Raw genomic sequence first — 22241 nt, forward strand, 5'->3', positions numbered from 1 at the left:
ATTTCCATGACAACAACTCAGCTTTATCAGAAAATTGACTGCAGCAGTGAGTGCACTTTCCAAATATTATGTTTCAAATCATTTAGCCCACAGGATAAACTGTTGAGTGGGCTATGGAATGGTACCTTGAAAAAGAAACCAGATGCGCACGAAATAATAATAGTAGAAAAAAATGACACAATGTGAGTTGATCTATTGAACTGAAAAAGTTTGCTGTAAAGCCCGCCTCTTAATAAATAGCTCAAATGTAACAGAAATGCTACACCAACATGATTCAAGCTTAGTGGATTGCTGGAGCAATTTGTTGAATTCGCACTCATGGTGCAGAGTTTCAGATGCTCAGACCACACTGGCAGCACAGTGCTCTATTAAGTGCTTATACGTCTCTGCAAATTTGAATCCAAATCTTCGGATGTCCAGAGCAGCAACATCTGGACTGAAGTCTGTGTTGCATGTTGGGATTCGGACATCTGATGGGCTCATTTTCACTGCCTGGGACATCCCAAGAATGTCTCCAACTCTGAGCCCAGTGTCAGGCAAGTGCAATTTACACAATACTTACCCTGGAAATGTTAGCTTTTTAATATCTGGTCTAACTCAATGATTAGCTTGCACAACTAAACAGATCACCACAACTGACCTCAAATCATCCCCTCCCCGTCAGTCCGACTTTCCCACCACACCTCCGACCTGACAGCCAAATCGACCTGAATACCCACTCACTCATCCATTCATTATAAAACTTAAGATGTTTAAACATTTGTCTGAGTATGGCAGCTAGGGCTATAGAAAGCAGGTATGCCCTCTCCTTCCTTCAGCTGCCCTCTACTTGCTGCACTTGCTCTGGAGAGACCATGTTGGCCCACTTCTGCTTCAGGTTCAGAAGACCTGGCTGAAAATGGGCAGTTCTACCAAGGCACAGGAAACCTGGCTAGCTTTGCTGCTGGCCAAAAGGTGTGCCTCTTAATTGGCAAGCTAGATTTTATACATCCTTCATTGTGCTTTGCTGTGGTGGGAGTCTATGCCAATTATTCCAATGAGTTACCATTATAAAATTGGACAGAGTGCACATGTCAGTGCAACATGGGCAGGTGCACCTTGGTACAAAAACACTCCTGTCACAGATTGCGCTGTGAATGCAAAATTGGAGTCTATGATTCTATCTTTGGTCTAAAATGTTGATCTCTAAACAGGGGTTGAAAGTATGACTGGCATGCCTCTCAGACACTGGACTCATATCTACCCTGTACAATTACACAGCTAGCTTCTGAATGGATTGCACTGTAAATATAGGAAGCTTTGATCCATTTGACAAAAATGCATTATATCACATTTACACACAGCAATCTTTGTACTTAGCTGTGGAATCAAAGCTCCTCCATTTTAACTGCCTGTTCACTCCTGCCTAGAGGGGAGAGATAATATTCCACTCCTTTTGTTAAAGACACTGAGAGAAAAGCCTAAACACTAATAAATACGTGGCAAATTTTGTTTTGATATACAGATCACAGCAGTTACAGATAAAGCAACATTTTTTTTAAGGAATCATGGAAATATTAAAAGAAACTGTGACAGGAAATTGAGTGGGAGAATTCCTATTTGCCAGTCTGTACATTCGGATTAATATTTTCACTACAAATATAAACTGAGGAAACCTTTCTCCTTGAGCTCTGTTGAAAAAGGAGGCTCAACATTAATATCTTAAAATAAATCACACCACTAGTGGAAACTGTGATCAACTGGACTGGATATACTTTCTTTCCAGCATTCTTTTGTTTAAAAAGTATTTGCAATCTCAGTATCAAATTTGACCCCAACAAGAACTTTTCACCCATATCCACTCTAACACCAAGACTGTCTACTCCCACCTCTGTAGCATCACTTATCCGTGTCCCTTTCTCAGCTTATCTGCAGCAAAAACCTCATCCACGCTTTCATCGCTGACAGACTCTACTATTCCAATAAGAGCAAAATACCGCGGATGCTGGAAATCTGGAATAAAAGCAGAAAACGCTGGAAAAGCTCAGCAGATCTGGCAGTAGTGGTGGAAATAGAAACAGAGTTAATGTTTCCCATCCGTATGATTCTTCTTCAGAGATAATAGCCTCACCTATTCTAATGATACCCTGGACAGTCTCTCTTTTTCCATTTTCTGTAAAGTTCAGCACATTCAAAACTCTGCTGCCTGCATCCGAATTCCTCTTTTCTCCTCATACCTGTCCTTGCTGACCTATGTTAGCTTCTGGTCTCCTAATGCTTCCAATGTAAAATTCTAAGTCTTTGAGTTTAAATCCCTTCATCATCTTCTCTGTAATCTCATTCAACTCCTAAAGTTATCCATTCTTCCTCAGGCTTATTACATATATGTTCTTCACTAGCTGCTGCATCTTTACTATGGAATTTCCAGTCTTTATCTCTCCAACATTCTTTCCTTCTAAAAATAACTTTTGTCACAAGGCTATGCCCCTTTGCTTTTGAAAGTATGATTTTTCCAACTTGCAACTGATTGGAAATTTTGCAAGTTGAACTGCTTAAGAATGCAAGGCCACATTCCATCGTGAAGGAGAAACAAACAAGTCACCCTCAGGAGAGTATGAAGAGAGAGACATTTCCCATAACCCACAGACATTCGTCATTGTCTCAGTAGAACCATAGAAAATTACAGCTCAGAAACAGGCCTTTTGGCCCTTCTTGTCTGTGCCGAACCATTTTTTGCCTAGTCCCATTGACCTGCACTTGAACCGTATCCTTCCACACTCCTCTCATCCATGAACCCCTGTCCAAGTTTTTCTTAAATGTTAAAAGTGACCTGGCATTTACCACTTTATCTGGCAGCTCATTCCACACTCCCACCACTCTGTGTGTGAAGAAGCCCCCCTAATATTCCCTTTAAACTTTTCTCCTTTCACCCTTAATCCATGCCCTCTGGTTTTTATCTCCCCTAGCCTCAGTGGAAAAAGCCTGCTTGCATTCACTCTATCTATACCCATCAAAATCTTATACAATTCTATCAAATCTCCCCTCATTCTTCTACACTCCAGGGAATAAAGTCCTAACCTATTCAATCTCTCTCTGTAACTCAGCTTCTCGAGTCCCAGCAACATCCTTGTGAACCTTCTCTGCACTTTTTCAACCTTATTTACATCCTTCCTGTAACTAGGTGACCAAAACTGTACACAATACTCTAAATTTGGCCTCACCAATGCCTTATATAACCTTACCATAACACTCCAACTTTTATACTCGATACTCCGATTTATAAAGGCCAATGTACCAAAAGCACTCTTCACAAACCTATCCACCTGTAACGTCACTTTTAGGGAATTCTGTTCAAATTGCAAAATTTCCAATAAGGGACATTAAAAATGGATAATGAAAAACAGCTGAAGTAGAGACACACTCAAAATCTCATGAAAATACACAAGGGAAGTATTTCAAGGCAAGACTGCCAAGCTCCTCGAGAGAAATTTCATGTAACACTGGTGGTATCACGAAAGCATTCAGCAGAGAAAAAAGGTTCAAGGCTGTATCCTCTCCTCCTATTGTCTTTTGAAATAAGCGTGTAGCAGGTTTGAGAAGCTAACTCTACTAGCAACCTACCAGAAAACCGAGATCTTGAAATAATTGCAACATCTTCTACATCGACCGCTTCCAAGAAACCGGCTGACACAATCAGCCACGACGTTTAGAATCAAAGCCTCATAGACAATCAAAGAAACACTTAACTACATATTATTAAACCCTTTTTACTGGACTCTAACTTTCCTGATTTCTGATACCTGTGTGTGTGCATGTTTGTGTGCCCAAAAGATTTAATGGTTACTAAATTTAGTGTTTCTTTGGCTCAAGAAAACCTTTGATTGGTCCTTATCGCTCTCAACTTATATAATCAACTATCTGATTTGTGAGAAAGCAGCTTAAACCTTCATTATGATTAATTGAGGAGGTTGAGTAGAAAGGAGCCGGTTCATCCTTTTTCATCTGATTGTAACACTTAACACTTCCCTTAACCCACTGCATCAACCAAGCTTTTTGTCACCCCTACTATTTCGTCCTTTGGCTGCAGGTCCATTAACTTCTGATAATATTTCTATAAAGTGCTTTGGGGTGTTTCTCTGCGTTAAAGATACTACAAAAATGCAAACTGTTGTTAACTGTTTGGGGAAGACATTGAGATATTGGGCAGAATTTTACCGGCAAGTCCACCCAAGGTTCATACGATCCAGCCTGAGGCCAACAAAGAATGCCATTCTCCAAGCCTCGCCCCACCCCGGAATCAGGACAGGTGTGCCATTAAAATTCTGGCCATTGAGTCAATTCCCTCCCATTGACTCCATGGGTGGGTATACCTGGAAACTAAAGCACCTAACCCACCTCTTGTGGTGTCAGGTGGGTTGCCCACCCATGACCCAACTATGGCCCTTAAATGAGCAATGAATGCCCAACATACAGCCCAGCAGATTTAACACTGAGTTGGTCAGTGAAAGGGAAGTGCCTCCTTCCTGGGTCCTCTGTGTCAAACAGATATAATTTTACCTTCTCACTTCCACCTCCCACACCTGCCCAACATGCTCCCACCTCCACCTTCTCACTAGGGCCTGTTAGTCCAGCTCTGTGAGATGCTGAATTTACCAGGGTTCCTCTTCCTTCCTAACCACCTGCAATACTGCCAGTGGCCACCAATGGGTGTGGCACATGATTGGCTGGCAGTACTTACTGCTGGAAAGGTTAACTAAAAAATTAAAGTGGGGCTAATTGGCAAAGCAGAAGTGGGCTGGAACCCAATATTTACACTGGGGTATGGAGCCTACTCTCAGCACATAATCCAACCTCACATCACTACTGTTCATCAGCTCTTGCTATTTAAACAATAACATGTCAGAGGGAAGGCGGCACAGTGGTTAGCACTGCTGCCTCACAGTACCAGGGACCAGGTTCAATTCCTGGCTCGAGTTACTGTCTGTGTGGAGTTTGCACATTCTCCCCACGTCTGCATGGGTTTCCTCTAGATGCTCCAGTTTCCTCCCACAGTCCAAAGGTATGTAGGTTAGGTGGATTGACCATGCTAATGTGTCCCTTAGTGTCAGGGGAACTAGCTAGGGTAAATGTGTGGGAATAGGGCCTGGGTGGAATTGTGGTCAGTGCAGACTCGATGGGCCAAATGGTCTCCTTCTGCGCTGTATGAAGTGACAACCAGAAAACAGCTAGGAAGATGACACAGATTTAAGGTGCGGGGAGGCAAGTACAGAAGTGATGTTAGGGGTAAGTTTTTCACTCAGAGGGTGGTGAGTGAATGGAATCGGCTGCCGTCAGTGGTGGTGGAGGCGAACTCGCTGGGGTTTTTTAAAAGACTTCTGGATGAGTATGTAGGATTTAGTGGGATTGGGGGTTATAGATAGGTCTATGGATTGGTAGGTGTTGATGTGATCGGCGCAACTCGTGGGCCGAAGGGCCTGTTTGTGCTGTAGTGTTCTATGTTCTATGTCGGGTAAAATTTCTTTACTCTTTTAGGTTTTATAAGTGGTATCAATAACAAGCTCTGGAAAAGTGTCATACAGACTTGAAACATTATTTCTGTTTCTCTCTCCACAGATGCTGTGAGAACTATTGAGTTTATCCAGCACATTCTGATTTTATTTCAGATTTCCAGCATCCCCAGTATTTTGCTTTTATGTGCGCAACAAAGTCCCTTTTTTAAAAATAGTATTGACATGACATTTCACAGCTGATAAATAAAAACCTCTTAAATATAAAAACCTCTGCAAGTTCCAAAGTTTTACAGCCAACGACGTACTGAACTCAAGTGTTAAAGTAAATGTGAGGTAAAATTGCCATGGTCCCATATGACCTTAGGTTAAATCACCACCAGTCACAGCCTGAGGGTCATCACACCTCAGGCAAGGTTGAGAAGGTGGGGCTTCATGAATAACGTAGTAAAAAGTCTGACGACACCAGGTTTTAGTCCAACCGATTTATTTGATAGTAAAACTCACAAGCTTTCGAGGGGACTCCCTCTTCGTCAGGTGAATGGAGAGTTCTCTCCATTCACCTGACGTTTTACTATCAAATAAATCGGTTGGACTAAAACCTGGTGTTGTCAGACTTTTTACTGTGTTTACCCCAGTCCAACGCCGGCACATCCACATCATGACTTCATGAATTACCACAGCTGGTACGTGAATTAAATCCGTGCTACTGGTGTCACTTTGTATCACTAAGCAGCTGTGCAGCCAAATGAGCAATATTGAGGTGTAGTCACTGTTGCAATGCAGAGAAAACAGCAGCCAATTCGCACCCATCATCACACAAACAGCAATGATATATTTAAATGATGTTGGCTGAGGGTAAATATTGGCCAGACAATCTGGGAGCATTTCCCTACTCTTCTTCCAATCACTCTGTGGGATCTTTTACCTGCACCTGAGAAAGCAAATGAAGCATTAGGTTCACATGCCATCCAAAAGATACTGAAATGTCAGAGTCAATGATGTATCTGAAAGTAGGGCTTGAAGCCACAATTTTGTAATTCAAATGAGAGAAGTACCGCTGAGCAAAACCATTAATCATTAAAAGGTACTTGAAATTCTTTGGCATTTTCAACTCTGAATCACAGTTAATGAAAATCGTGCAATAAAGTTTTGAAACCTGAAACAGGAAATTTCAATTCAGCTCAGAAAATTTCTTCATGGTTCATTTTCATGTTTAAGAATGGGAAGGGGAATTGTGCCATTTTAAGTGTATTTGATGCCACAACAAATGTACACCCACCCTTCCACCCTCAATCTCCTGTCACCAGAACGTTGGACACTTACACTTTTCACTCCCTCAGCAACAAGGTGACGAGGTGGCTTTAGCTGTGTGTAAAAGAGTGGTCATTACAGCACTGGAGGATTTCATTTGTGTATTTAATGCAATAGTTCACAATTGCTCTGTTAAATACTGAATATCCAAAGAAATGCGGGTTAGGTGGATTGGCCATGCTAAATTGCCCCTTAGTGTTAGGGGATTAGCAAAATAAATAAGTAGGGTTATGGGGATAGACCCAAGTGGGATTGAGGTTGGTGCAGATTCGATGGGCCAAATGGCCTCTTTCTGCACTGTTGGGATTCTATGATTTAGGATGAACCGCTGACTGACAGAACTGCTTCACTGGAGCCAGCTAGCAAAAAGCTGAATGCAGAGCTTGTGCTCAGAATTAACTTTCAAAATCGGCGAATATGGCACTTGCAAATCTCACTCCCTCTAGTTATATACGGTCTGCATCCGTTTTAGCAAATATTAGGTTTGACAATGACCACCGTGAATTTTAATGAAGCTTATCTTCGTTGAAGATTAAATGTGTATTGCAAACAACTTGCTCATATATTGTTAATTTATTGCAATATTGCTCAACCCTGTTCTGCAGTAGCTTAGATAAGTGATCATAAGTGAACCCGCTCTAAACAGTTAATTCTAACGCTGCTGAAAGCATGTTCAGCATGCCCACTGATAGCGCTAAAGAGTCAAACTAATGGGGAAAAACATTTTCAATGTATTGACCAGAATCTGACATTTTACAAGTGTTATAGAAGCAAGAGCAAGCACTTTTGTAAAGGAACAATTAGCCTGGGTCTATTATGGTTTTAGGTGAGGTGACTATACTGTTACATGTTTCATTCAAGTGGAATGAACAATGCAGAAGGATCAGGAATGTCTAATCTCATTGATTTATGCAGTCACAGAGCAAATAAGTGGGTTACTGAAGAACTTAAATCGTCCTTCCTTCGAGTGGCTCTCTTTCATTTAAGGGTAACCTAGTGATCCCAATTTTCCTTTTAAGCTTGATTCCGCCTAATCCAAATTTTAAATGGTTGATTAACCAACTAAAAGCCTACCCCATGGTAAAAGTTGGGTGTCAACTTTTTCAAGATAATTCCTGAAAGTACAAAGCTCTAGGTAACAAGGTGCATTATTAATTGTGACTGACCGTGTATTCCTTGTTTCCTAATTAACATACTGCAAATCAGTATGAAAAGCTTTTACCTCCATATTCACTAGGTGTATTTACCTACATGCTTTTTATCCAAAGTTGGATAACATCACATCTCGACAAGTTATGGCAATGTATTGCCATAACTTCAATCAGCAAATATATTACACTGTATGGTACTAAGTTACATGACCAGGAGGATCACAGGTTGAATCACAGCGCTCTGCTGAGTTAATCAATGTAGGAAGTCTCACAACACCAGGTGAGACTTCTTACAGTGTTTACCCCAATCCAATGCCAGCATCTCCACATCATGAGCTAATCAATGCCAGCCTGACTCATGGCTTCAGAGTCCCCATGGAAATCCAAGCACCTGTTTCTAAAGAGGGGACGTAAGCTAAAGAAAGTGCTACAATTTAATAACTGTAACTGGGCAAAGGCAAAGAGGTATTCAAATGTGGAAATACGGAATGTTTACAAAGAGATTTCCATGTCATCTGGCTATGAACAAGATACTGAATGAACTTCAAGTGGTCACTTTAGTAAGCATAGCAGGACATAAAACCTTTGCATTGGTACAGAGCCTTGTCCATCCAGAGAAGCCTAGTGAAAAAGCTTAGGATGAACTGACTAAGATTCTCAAAAGTCATTTCTCTCCTCAACCACTAATAATTGCTGAACGATTCTGATTTCATCGATGGAACTAAGAAGAGGGTAAAGATATATCACAATTTGTTGCAACACTGAGAAGGTTAGCGAAGAACTGCGAGTTTGGCTTAATCCTCAAAGACACTCTGCAAGACAGATTTGTTTGTGGGCCCCTTGAAATAAGCAATTCAAAGGCAACTGCTCATGGAAAGCTCTTTAACACTAAAACTTGGTGTATGGAATCGGCTACAAAAGAAGCTTTCCAAATTGGAGCTAGGGCTAAAATACACAAGACAGGAATGGATAGGAAGAAATCTCTTAAACTGCAAGTATGCCATAGATGTGCTCAGGTGGGACACTGTCCACATGATTGTTGGGTGTACGGAAAATAAACATGGGAGCTGTGGCAAGGAAAGCCACACAACTAAGGCATATTGGACATGACAGACTTTTCCAACACCAAAGGTGTGCAGACACAAAAGCATGGGGTTCTACAAAATATATGAGGATGAAAATTTTGATGACGACACCGGACTAGAAAAAATCCAAGAAATGAAACTGGGTGTCCTATCCATGAAAAAGGGTATCCGAAGGTTTGGGGTTTACCCAAAGTTAGATGGGCAAGAAATAAAGATGAAAGTAGATATGGGAGTTCCCCTATCATTTCTTCCAGAAAATTTGCACCATTTGAAACTTAAACATTTACCACTAAAACCTTCAAACAAAATTTTGCAAACTTACACCAAGGAGCTAGTTTCACTGAAGGGACATATCATAGTCAATCAGCAGAATTGCCTCTGCACATAGTAAAGGGAAATTTTCCTGCACTCTTTGGAATGCAAAATTAAAACTTCTACAAAAACTTCTGGAGAAGTATAGGAGGGTGTTCAAGAATACCCAGGATCCATGACCAGAGTGGAGGCAAAGCTCAAGATCAAACCTGAAAGCAATCCTCAATGTTTGAAGGCAGGAACTGTGCCTTATACAATTAAAGGCAAAGTAGAAGTGGAACGAGAGAAATTAGTCAAGGATGGAATGATTGAACCATAATGATGAGCGATTGGGCAACCCCAGCGTTTCCAGTTATTAAATGTGATGGTTCTGTTAGAATGTGCAGGGACTTTAAGACAACGATAAATTCAGTATTGTGTGTTAACCAGTACCCCTTATCATTAATCAAGATTCTATTCGCTGGGCTGCTGGTAGTCAGCAGTTCAGTAAGAAAGACTTATCCTAAGCATATCTCCAGATGAGGGTGGCAGTTGAGTCACAACTGTTGCTAATGATTATTACCCACAAGGGATTGTTCCTGTATAAGCATCTACCATTCAGAATAACATCCAGCAATACTGGATTTATCGTCGTCTTGGAAGTCCCTGCAGATTCTTACAGAACCGTCAGATTTAATAACTGGGAATATTGGGGTTGCCCAATCACTCATTGTTATGGTTCAATCACTCCATCCTTGACTAATTTCTGTCATTCCAATTCTACTTTGCCTTTAATTGTATATGCACACCAAATTCCAGAAATCAATGGACCAAACCTTAAGTGGCCTCAACAGTATCCATTGTTATTTGGATGACCTTTTAATTACAGACAGAATTGAACAGAAACATTTATACAGCTTAGTGGAAATACTGGATCATTTAGAGAAGTACAACCTCCATGTGAAGAAGAATGTGAATTTTTCAAAACATCCATTAGTTATCTACGTCACGTAATAGATAAGGGTGGCCTCCACAAAGAGCCTAAGAAAATGACAGTGATCCCAAATGCGCCAAGACCACAGAACATGTCACAGTTGCAAGCATTTTTAGGACTAATCAATTATTACAGGAAGTTCATACCAAATTTTGCAACACTTCTAAAACCACTTCATACTTTATTGTGTACTAACCAGCAATGGAATTAGACAAATGAGTGTGGGGTGTAAAAGAGTTAAAGACCTGTTCAAGCAATTCAAGGATTAGTCCAGTTTAACCTAGAGTTGAAAATCCAACTAGTCTATGGGTGCTGTTATATCTCACATTATGGCAACTAGGTAGAAGCGGCCAATAGCTTTCGCATCCCAAACATTATCACACGCAGAACAAAATGATCAACAACTTGAGAAAGAAGTGCTTAGTATTACTTTTGGCATTAAGATTTCACCAGTTCCTGCATGGCAGCCTATATACTTTGTTGACCAATTACAGGCTGCTGATATCCATTTTTGGTCCATACCAGGAAATTCCATCAATAGCTGCAAGTCATCTATAAAGATGGACATTATATTGTCAGTGCATAATTACAAAATCAAGTATCGGAGATCAAAACAGTATGCCAACACAGATGCCTTATTGAGATTGCCACTTCAGGACAAAATTGAATCATCAGACAGCTACATCAACATATTATACTTCTCCCAGGTTGAGAGCATTCCAATAACATCGTCTCAGATGCAAAAGGCACACGAGGAATGATCCAGTAATGGGTAAGGTTATGAACATGGTTTTATGAGGAACATCATTGGACAAACAGATGAAGGGAAATTGAATTAACTGTCCAGAATGGAGTGTCGTCATGCAGGGATCAGGGTGGTCATCCCTCCTTGTTTACGAAGCTGGATGCTGGATCAACTGCACAAAGGTCATCCGCGGGTAGTATGGATGAAAGTGAGAAAGAAACTGAAAACTAAACCCCTCCTCCTTGTCTACCTCTCTCTCCTTAAGGTATTCCTTAAAATCAAAATATTTAACCAAGTTTTCAGTCATCTGTAGTAACAGTGCCAATGTGGCTCAGTGTCAAATTTTGTTTTGTAACACTCCCAATGCCTGGGAATGATTTACTCTGCGGAAGAATTTTATTAAAAATGTTGTTGTTGACAGGAAGAGAGGGAGGCTCTGCATGTAAATCTGAGTGGGAAGATAGGAGGCACATTTTACTCTAGTGGGTTATTCAGACAGAGTTCTGTCTCTGAAATGGCTTCACACTGTAAAATAATTTTGCACATGATAAGTGTTCCCTGTCAATGGATACATCGTAAGAAGCCTCAGAACATCAGGTTAAAGTCCAACAGTTTTATTTGGTAGCAAAATCCATTGGCTTTCGGAGAGCAGCACTCCGAAAGCTAGTGGTTTTTGCTACCAAATAAATTGTTGGACTTTAACCTGGTGTTGAGAGACTTTTTACTGTGTTTACCCCAATCCAAAGCTGGCATCTCCACAAAATGGATACATCAGCATTGTAGATGCTGGCTTGAAGAACGGAACATCAAAGGAAGCTGCTGATCTATACATGGAGTCTAGCCTAGCTGATGTGTAACATCTGATAACGCTCACAGGACATTAGTAATGCTGATAATTATTGTTATTTCTTTGTTGTAGAGATGCTATTTAATTGAGTTTTTAGTGCACAAAGTGAAAATTGAACAGGTTTTGAAAGTTTCAGATTCTGTTATTTCATTGTTTGGCTGCAGCACAGGAGACCATTGGATTATTATTTGTGCTGCTTCTCTGAAGGAGCAATTCACCTAGTACCACTTCCCTGTTTTCTCCCTGTAACCCTGTACATTCTTCCCTTTCAGAAAAGAATCCAATTCCCTCCCTATATTACTTGAGGCGAAGGGGGTAAATGGATATGAGGGGGAAGGCAGGATCAGGCTGTTGAGTTGGATGATCAGCCTTGATCATAATGAATGACAGTACAGGCTCAAAGGGCCGAGTGGCCTCTTCCAGATCCTATTTTCTATGTTTCTATGTTGAATATCTCCATCACGCTGTCAGGTAGCATGTTCTAGATCCTAACCACTCGTGTGAAATAGTTTCTCTCATGCTGCCATTGCTTCTTTTGTCAATCACTTTAAATCTATGCCCTCTGGTTCTCAATCCTTTCACTAATGGAAACAGTTTCTCCCTCTCTACTCTGCCCAGATCTCTTAGGATTTTGAATACCTCTATCAAATCTCTTCTCATCCTTCTCTTCTCCAAAGAAAACAGTTCCAATTTCTCCAAGCTCTCTATTTAATTGAAATTCCTCATCTCTGAAGCCATTCTTATAAATCTTTTCCAAACAAAAACAGAAAATGCTGGAAAATCTCAGCAAGTCTGACAGCATCTGTGGAGGGAGAAGCCTTGAGTCTTGATGACCCTTCGTCAGTATTATCCACAGTATTTTGCTTTTATCTCATTAATCTTTCCTCCATTCTGTCTTCTACGTCTCTGTACTTTCTGTGTGGAATGACTTGGAATGTTTTTGGAAAGACTGGGAACCAATGAGGTTTATTTCTATCTTTCAATAAAACTTTCATCCATTAATTTATAACATCCTTTCTATAACTTCGCTCCAGTCGGACAATTAACCTCAATTACTTGTAAAGAATATTCTAGTTTGATAAATTTGGTGCTCACATGTCTTTGTTCTAAATGTTGGCATTGGTGGCAATCCCAAATCTATGTACTTTATGTAATGAGCAGCTTTTGGTTACTGACTGTAAAAGCAGTTTCAAGCATTAGCTTGGGAGCAGAACACTCTCATTACTGAAATTTCACTGTGGCAGTCCTGTAGTTTGTTCCAGTAATGATATGGCAATGGCACATCAAGTACCATTAAACAGTACTTCAATTCAGGCAGGTTTAGCTACTTCAATATTCTAGCATTTCAAAGTATTTCAAGTACAAGATTGCAAATTTAGAACATCAATTGTGACTTGCTTCCTCCACACTATATACGTCATTACATACAGTATATGCATCAGGATTATCCAGGTGAAAATAAAAATGGCTGGGGGAACTTGTTTCAGTAGTTTTTGTATGCATGAGCATTCCTGTGAGACGCTTGAACAGCAAATACCCTTGAGAGTTTGTGCATTTAGAGACTTTTTACAAGGAAAATCACTCCCACCACATTTCCCCGACTATCTTTGTTACTGCTTCATATGGAGAACTAGCATCACATCAAAATGGACAGGAAATATCAATAAATCCATGGTAACAAACTTGTTCATTCTAAGACATGGTTTCAGTTGAGAAATGGCGCTTAACTAAATCATTGAAGGAAGTGCTCAGACAGCCTGTTACTCATATGCCTTCTGGGTGAACACAGTACTCTTGGGATAAAAGCCCTGCTCCATATTTATCCTTTCCTAGTAAAGCAGAATCCAAAGCTATGAAACAGTCAATGACTGCGCGCACGTGTGTGTGTATACCAATGACTCCCTTCTTTCCCCACCCCCTCCCTCACCACCTCCAGAGACACAATATCAGTTACAGCAGCTTTAATACACTTCATCCTTTAGTACTGCAGTGCTGAGCATTCACCTCCAATACAATACACAAACATTAAGGAAAATTAACATGATTTCTGAATGTCCTGTTGTTTAAAATATATAATTGCAGTAATAATCAACCCTTTACCATGCTGTACAAAGATGTTTCAAATGTCTGTAGCTTATGCTGTCCTGCTCTTGAAACAAGGATGCAGAAAAATATCACAAACAAAATAGAACTGACTAGCTCATTCATCAAAATGAACCAAACATATGGGCAATTACTCATTCATTATAAATGAGGCAGCACTAGAAATCATTTCCACAGCAATCTCCGGTCCCAGGAGCACAGCAGAAGGTGTTGCAGAAGCTCTGGGCAGTGGGTTCAGGCATTAACAAGTAATACTGACATGGCAATCTATAGGAAAATGCATCAACAAAAGGAACTGAGAGCAGAAGATGCACTACGAGGGCTTTGGTATTTGTAAAATCTGATTAAATGAATAGTTGAGTTATCAGAAAATTGTATTCACTTATTAGGAATTCAGCAGAAAATATTTGAAGATATGCTTTTTAAAGTATTCCTGGAATGCTTTCAACTTTAATCAAAGAACTTAGGAAAACAAAGTAGCTCATATTAATAATTATATCCTGTTTTGGCAGACAGGTACTAACACAGACCAAAGGGCATGACACACAACAGAGACTACATCCGGCACCATGAAATATCAAAATGGAGAATCTGACTCCTACAGCACCATCACCTTAGCATGTCCCAAAGTGCTTTACAGCCAATGATTACTTTTAAAGTGTGCACACTATAGTAATACAAGAAACAAAACAGTCAACTTGCACACAGCAAGTTCCCACATCAATTAAATGATTAAATAATATGTTTTAATGGTGTTGATTGAGGAATAAATATTGGTGCTACAGACAGGATGTACTGATGCCTGCAATCATGGTTTGCCTATACAAGAGTAGAGGAAAGGATCAGGGAATCCAATGAGGTTAAGCTGAGGTTTTATCTGAAGCAATGTTTCAAAGTCATCCCAGCCTTTTGGCTGAAATGAAGCATTAGGTCAAGCCTGGGAGGGGGTGATTTGCCTCGGCCTATCAGCTTGGATCTTGTTTGAATGAGTCCAAGATGGGATGCAATGTCTTATCTTGTCAGCTTGGATCTTGTTTGTCCCTCACGTGGATACTATGATTGGGCTTAATTTAGAGTCAAGACGTTTACAGCATGGAAACAGGCCCTTTAGCCCAAATTGTCCATGCCACCTTTATATTTTTAAAACCCCTCAGCTAAGTCCAATTGCCCACATATCCCTCTATACCCATCGTACCCATGTAATTATCTAAATGCTTTTTAAAAGATAAAATTGTAACTGCCTCTACTACTACCTCTGACAACATGTTCCAGATACTCACCACCTTCTGTATGAAAACATTGCCCCTCTGGACACTTTTGTATCTCTCCTCTCTCACCTTAAACCTACGCCCTCTAGTTTTAGATTCCCCTACCTTTGGGAAAAGATATTGACTATCTACCTTGTCTATGCCCCTCATTATTTTATAGACCTCTATAAGGTTACCCCTCAGGCAAAAAAGTCCCAGTCTATTCAGCTTCCCCTTATAACTCAATCCATCAAGTGCTAGTAGCACCCTAGTAAATCTTTTCTGCATTCTTTCTAGTTTAATAATATTCTTTCTATAATAGGGTGACCAAAATTGCACATAGTATTCCAAGTGTGGCCTTACCAATGTCCTGTACAACTTCAACAAGATGTCCCAACTCCTGTATTCAATGTTCTGACCGATGAAACCAAGCATGCCGAATGCCTTCTTCATCACTTTGTCCACCTGTGACTCCACTTTCAAGGAACTATGAACACGTACCTCTAGATCTCTTTGTTCTGTAACTCTCCCTAACGCTCTACCATTAACTGAGTAAATCCTTCTCTGGTTCAATCTACCAAAATGCATCACGTCGCATTTGTCTAAATTAAATTCCATCTGTCATTCATCAAAAGCCAATTTGAATTGGCTTTTTTGGCTAGAATTAAAGTACCAAAATAAGACAGAATTTAAGTGTTTTCTTATTGCCCGTCTATTTTTAATGCGCGAGATGTGTATTTTCTTACACTCAGACTGATTGTCCCAATTTAAATACTTCCAGCAGCAAGATTTTTGTGAATTTAAAATAAAGGTTATTTAGTATCATGCTTGCTCTGGGAGTTTGAAACCACAACATCTCACTCACTTGACTCATTCAGATTATCACTCAACAAAAATTAGATACAAATAAGGAAAAAAAGCAATACAATTACAATTCCTGATTGTCTCAGTCACTTGTAATAGCAGGCCTGTATTTCTTAGATCAGTTGATACTGTGTTTTAATCCGCAAGAGGCATCATGTAATCCTCAGGCAGCCATCTTTAAACAGCCTTTTGTGGTTCTTTTTAAAAATATAACATACTGATGAAGAGTTCTCAACATACTGAACATGACATTGGCAAGGACACTGGGGAGAACTCCTCTCCTGTTCTTTGAAACAGTAAAAAGTCTGACAACACCAGATTTTAGTCCAACCGATTTATTTGATAATACTCACAAGCTTTCGAGGGGGCTGCCTCTTTGTCAGGTGAATGGAGAGGCAGTCCCCTCGAAAGCTTGTGAGTATTATCAAATAAATCGGTTGGACTAAAATCTGGTGTTGTCAGACTTTTTACTGTGTTTACGCCAGTCCAACACCGGCATTCCCACATCTTTGAAACAGTGCCATGGGATCTTATACTCCTGTGATGGAAGATGGGGTCTCTATCTAACATACCATCCAAAAGAAATTACTGCCCTTAGAACCACACTGGAGTGTCCGCCTAGATTTTGTGCTTAAGTCTCTGGACTAGGACCTGAATCCATGACCTTCTGACAATCAGAGGTGACAATGCCAACCACTGATCCAGAGCTGACACAATACTTTGGCATAAGATGCGATATCATCTACTCTGTGAATGCAGTGACCTTCCAGCAGTAATCAGATTTTTTTACAAATAACAAAGGGATCTTCCTTTGAGTTTTGGATAAATGTTGCTCCCTCTCCTGAAGATGTTGTCTCTACGAATTTGGGGCCATGGACACAATGGGTGGAATCGTAGCGGGCAGGACACAGACCATGCATTTTTTCCAGCACTGGGGCAAGCGTGGCCAGAAAGCCCAATGGGTTCTTAGTCCAAATGCTGATTTTCATACTCAGCTATGGAGGAGGAATTATGGTCAAACCCCAAATCTCTTCTCCTTTTCTGATATCCATGAGCAAACCACCAACAGTAGGCCGCTGAATAGCAATTAGCATCAGGAAACTTTGTTGTTGTTTCTTCTGCCTTGCCCAAGGGTGCTAAGAGTGATGGAGCAGCCCTCACTGAATATGGGTGAGGCAGGAGATCCCTGCAGCTGGTCCATGGCATGGGAGGTAATGAGCAGGTCAAGAATTGGAGACTGCTACTGGCAGACACTGTGGGAATATGTTTAAGAATTCCAGTTTCCAGGACTCCAAAATAGATTTTAAAATGAAAATTAACTTCCAAGTCACATCAAAATCTTTTTCTTGCACAGTGTGCTGCCATCTTTCATTGTATCATATGGTCAATGACCTAGCAGTGTCTGAGCCATTACTATAATCATACTGCTTCCTCACCTCCCCTCGGAGGCAATATAGGCACTAACTGGATTTTTGAGTAAAATGCATTCACTGAGCAGAATTAATTTCAAAGGCTGCAACTGAAAATGGTTTCAGGGTTTTCCTGTGTGGATTTTGTTAGCGGCAGTGTTGTCTCATCAGGCACTGACTTAAGTAAACTGTAAGTGGAATTAATATTGCTACAGTAATCACTTTCTTAGGGAAAAGCTCATACTTCACTGGAACTAAAGACTTGGCTGTTGTGTTTCAAGGTCGTGCTCTTAATTCCATTAAGCCAGTCCTCGAAGCAACTCCGTGATAAATGGAATTACAGAAGCCAATAGCTTGGAGCTTTGCCAAGCTGAGCAGCTGCTGGAACTTACTGCCATCTGATTTCACACAAACACACCCTTATCCTCACACTCACTTACGTACATACATACGCACCACTCACACGCACACTCCACCACGAGTTTCAGTTACACTCAGTCAGTTCCATGTCTCCAAAAGCTAGTGCTGCCAAATAAATCTGTTGGACTTTAACCTAGTGTTGTGAGACTTCTTACCGTGCTTACCCCAGTGCAACGTGGCATCTCCACATCATCTAAGCACTGGGTCAGCAATCCTCTGCAGAGAGAACCATTGAAGTTTAGCAAAGTGGCACACAGACTCACTTCAGATCGAGCACAGCAGAGAAAACAGGCTCCTGTTCCAGCCACACTTCTTCCATGGCTCCTGGTCCTTGACCGGCCCTGGCCAGCGTCAGGGTGGCAGGGAGAGGCACACCTTGGTCAATCTGCTCTATGAACTGCTGAAGTTTACCATTTACAGATCCAGAAAGCTGAGAATTTGGGGAGGGGGGCAGGGGGAATGGTTAGTGATGGTGGTATGGTATGTGTGTAGGGAGTCCTGTGAATGTTGGCTTTAAAAGGTTTACATGCATCCAGCACCCTGGAATGGGATGTTTACAGGAGCAACAGGACAGCTGCACAGACAGCTGGTTCAGTTGATTATAAAGTTGTTTTAATTATAGGATTTAAGATCTTCAGACACATCTCTGGAGAGATGTGCCCCCCAGTTTCCAGCTCCATGTGGTTCAGAGGTGGTGGAGCTGGGTGAGGGGTGATGGTGGTGAAGTGTGTTGCCAATTCCCAGCTCTAAGTACCATGCAAAGATCGCAGGACCACCTTGTCAGATATGTAACGAATGATCATCAGAATAACCTATTTTTTTAATCCAAACTTCCGAATAGCTGCTCTGAATAAATCCAGTAACCATGTTGCAACAAAAAATATTGCCCTAGATCTTCTGGTCCCAGCGAATGGAATAACTTGTTGTTGCGAGAATAAATTCATTGAGGAGAAAATCTTAAAAAATGAGTATCATTCATTCTTGTTGAAGGAAACTTTCTGATGCTCTACACAGAATGGTAAAGCTGCCAGTTTTAGATTTGAACGCCACTTAGATTCGAACAATGACAATCTGCTCATTTAGCTGATAATGATGAGGTTGCATGAGTGTTTTAGATAATAGTAGCACTGTCTTAACTCTGCTTTGGTAATAATCATTTATTTTGTTCAACCGCAGAAGGCAAATTAATAAGATTAGTAATTCGATGCTGTAATTCCACCTCCTTCAATTTCTGAAATTAGTGGGTGAACCACACTGTTCAGCATCTCAAAACCCATCAATAGGCTGACAGAAATTTCCTCCAGCTGACATCTCAGACATAAACGTAAACTAAACCACTTGATTTCTGCATTAAAATACAGCTAGAGGAACTTTAATGCCATGTTACTGTGTAAGCTGCTGTCACGCACTGAGATTGCACATTAGAGATTAATTACTTGTGACAGTTCCATGATATTATAATGTGATATAAGAGCAAGGTAGTGGAAATCTTTCAGTTAAAACGCAGTAAGAAACACCTTTAATAGTTACAATATTGGGAGCCACTCAAAACCGTTAATAAGAATAATTTACATCAATGTCAGACCTCAATATGTTTTAAGGGTCATTGATGGCATGTTATAAAAAAGGATGATCATTATAAAATGGGCAATATGTACGACATGATTTACAACAGCAGCCTTTGTGAAGAGGCCTTTCCTTTGAACAAAGAAACAAGGAATAAAGAAACGTATAGCACAAGAACAGGCCCTTTGGCTCTCCATGTGCCAATCATGATGCCTTAACTAAAAAAAAACCTTATGCCCTTACTCTGGCAGCACGTTCCAGGCACCAACCACTCTGCATGAAAAACTTCCCCCACACATGTCCCTTAAACTTTCCCCTCTCAACTTGAACTTGTGACCCATTGTAATTGACACTTCCATCTTTGGAAAAAGCCTCTGTCTATGCCTTTCATAATTTTATAGACCTCTATCAGGTCTGCCCTCAGCCTCCCTCTTTCCAGCGAAACCAACCCTAGTTTATTCAACCTCTCCTTATAGCCAAAACCTGTGAGACCAGGCAACATCCTGGTGAACCTTCTTTGCAGTCTCTCCAAAGCTTCCACATCCTTCTGGTAGTGTGGTGACCAGAACTGCACACAATGTTCCAAATGTGGCCTAACCAAGGTTTTATATAGCTGCAATATGATTTCTCAACTCTTGTGCTCAATGCCTGGTTGTTGAAGGCAAGCATGCCATATGCCTTCTTAATCATCTTGGCCACCTGCTTTGCCACTTTTAGGGAACAGTGGACCTGCACACTCAGATCCCTCTTTGGCCTGATTAATTTCCAGAGCTTTTAACATGAACACCATGACATGCTGCTTAAAGTGAACAGCTAGACAAACAGAAGCAATGGTTAAACTAGGCTAAGAATTATTCTTCAATCATGTACAGTTCTGAGTTTGTTGTCACAATCAAACAATAAACACCCAGGTGTTTGCAAAATTGTCAGAGCCAGTTTTCGAAAACAGTAGCTTTCTAATCAGCTCAAACAATAAATGCTCACCTCGTTGATTAACCATATTCAGATTCCTTTCATAAGGAATGGAAGGATTTGGAAAGATTAAAAAAAAGTCTGGTCAAGTTTTACTTTTCTGTTAGCCCATTTAGTTTGTCAATCAGGTAGATGGAGGCTCAGGTCAGACAGATAATTTCTACTACCCAGCAAACAAAATCTCATCTTGCAGAGTTTAAGAATGCTCCATGCTTCAAGAATGTAGAGCAAACGAAACTGGTCCAAGCCAGCAGCAGGAAATGGATTCAGAGAATGGGAAGCTTGTCTCACACGGCGATTTTCTTTCCATTACAGCTTGTTGTTTTGCTACAAGCCTGATTTACACGACTTATGGGGACCAACATCGCAGGCCACATCTGCAGCTTGCTCTCTGCAATTTTAGCACTGCCTGTCACTCATAGGAGAGATGAACAAGCCCAAAACTGCCCAGATCCCAGCTGGGGACAGTGGCATCTAGAATATGCTTCCTGATGGCAAATTTCCAGGAAAATTTGAAATAATGGAAAAAATCCAAGGACAGGATCATTATTAAAATTCAATGCTAGAGTATTTTGCAAGCAGTACGTACCAGGGTCTTTTTGTTTCTGCGTTATGTATGTGCAGTTAGGGGACATTCTGCCTGCTGCAGGGTCTGCCATTCTCTCTTCTAGGTCTGACTCTGGAATAGTTTGATGGCCTGAAAATAAAAACCATAGTTACTGAAACTCTGTGGAAATCTCATTTCCTAAATGACAGTGTGATGAAGCTTAGCCCATGTAATGGAGAGGGGACAACAGCATTACAGGTAGACCTGAAGCAGCAAGACCATCACCAGGACAGACTCCCATTCTAAATCAAGCTACTATAAATAATGCCTTTACTTTTTGCCAGCTGCTATTTTTATTATCAGTGAAAGATAGAGTGTAATGACACTGCTAAGACAATAATTGCAGGATGTACTAAGAATAAATGGGAAAGTAATTTAGCAGCTAGTACCAGTTAACAACAATTTAAATTTATATTGTGTCATTAATTTATTGAAACGTCCTAAGGTGTTTCATAAAAACAAAGTAAAAACAAGCCACGCAAGATACTAGGTCCACAACAAATATAGTGGCACAGTGGTTAGCACTGTTGTCTCACAGTGCCAAGGGACCTGGGTCCAATTCCGGCCTCAGGTCACGGTCTATGTGAAGTTTGCACATTCTCCTCGTGTCTGCACGGATTTCCTCCAGGTGCCCCTGTTTCCTCCCACAGTTTGAAAGACATGCTAAATTCTCCCTCAGTATACTCAAACAGGCTCCCAACAAGGGGATTTTCTCAGTAACTTCATTGCAGTGTTAATGTAAGCGTACTTGTGACTAAAAAATAAACTTGAAAAAGGCTTAGTCAAAGAGGCAAATGTTAAAGAGAGCTGGAGCAGTTTCAGAAGGGTATCCCAGAGCTTAGGGCTTAAGCAACTGAATCGATTATAACAGGGAATGCACAAGAGGCCAGAATTCAAGAACTGCAGAATTCTCAAAGGATTGTGGAGTTGAAGGAGTTTACAGAGATAGGGAAGTGTAAGGCCACAGAGGGATTTGAAAACAAGTATGAGACTTTTAAAATTACGACATTGCTGACCAGGATCTCATATAGACTCTGCCAAGCGGGCAGAGGACTGATGGGGAAACAAGACTTGGTGCCAGTTAGAACATAGGCAAAATAAAAGCAAATTACTGTGGATGCTGGAATCTGAAAGCTAAAG

General features: G+C 40.7%; 1 protein-coding gene across 4 annotated transcripts in view; it reads right to left on the reverse strand.

Moving 5' to 3' along the window:
• The window catches only part of bbs9 (Bardet-Biedl syndrome 9), a 387401-nt gene that overhangs the window by 92245 nt on the left and 272915 nt on the right, over positions 1 to 22241 (reverse strand). For 2 of the 4 annotated variants that reach the window (XM_080193988.1, XM_080193987.1), the window contains one exon: positions 21084 to 21191. The exons of 1 other annotated variant lie outside the window; for it this stretch is intronic. In XM_080193988.1, coding sequence (XP_080050114.1) covers positions 21084 to 21191 — 108 coding nt within the window. Of the gene's footprint in view, positions 1 to 21083; positions 21192 to 22241 lie in introns of those variants that run through there. One more of the 4 variants, XM_080193990.1, reaches the window with a different exon arrangement.

The sequence above is a fragment of the Carcharhinus amblyrhynchos genome, chromosome 8 (genome assembly GCF_965287045.1).
Source record: "Carcharhinus amblyrhynchos chromosome 8, sCarAmb.v2.hapA, whole genome shotgun sequence".
NCBI lineage: Eukaryota > Metazoa > Chordata > Chondrichthyes > Carcharhiniformes > Carcharhinidae > Carcharhinus > Carcharhinus amblyrhynchos.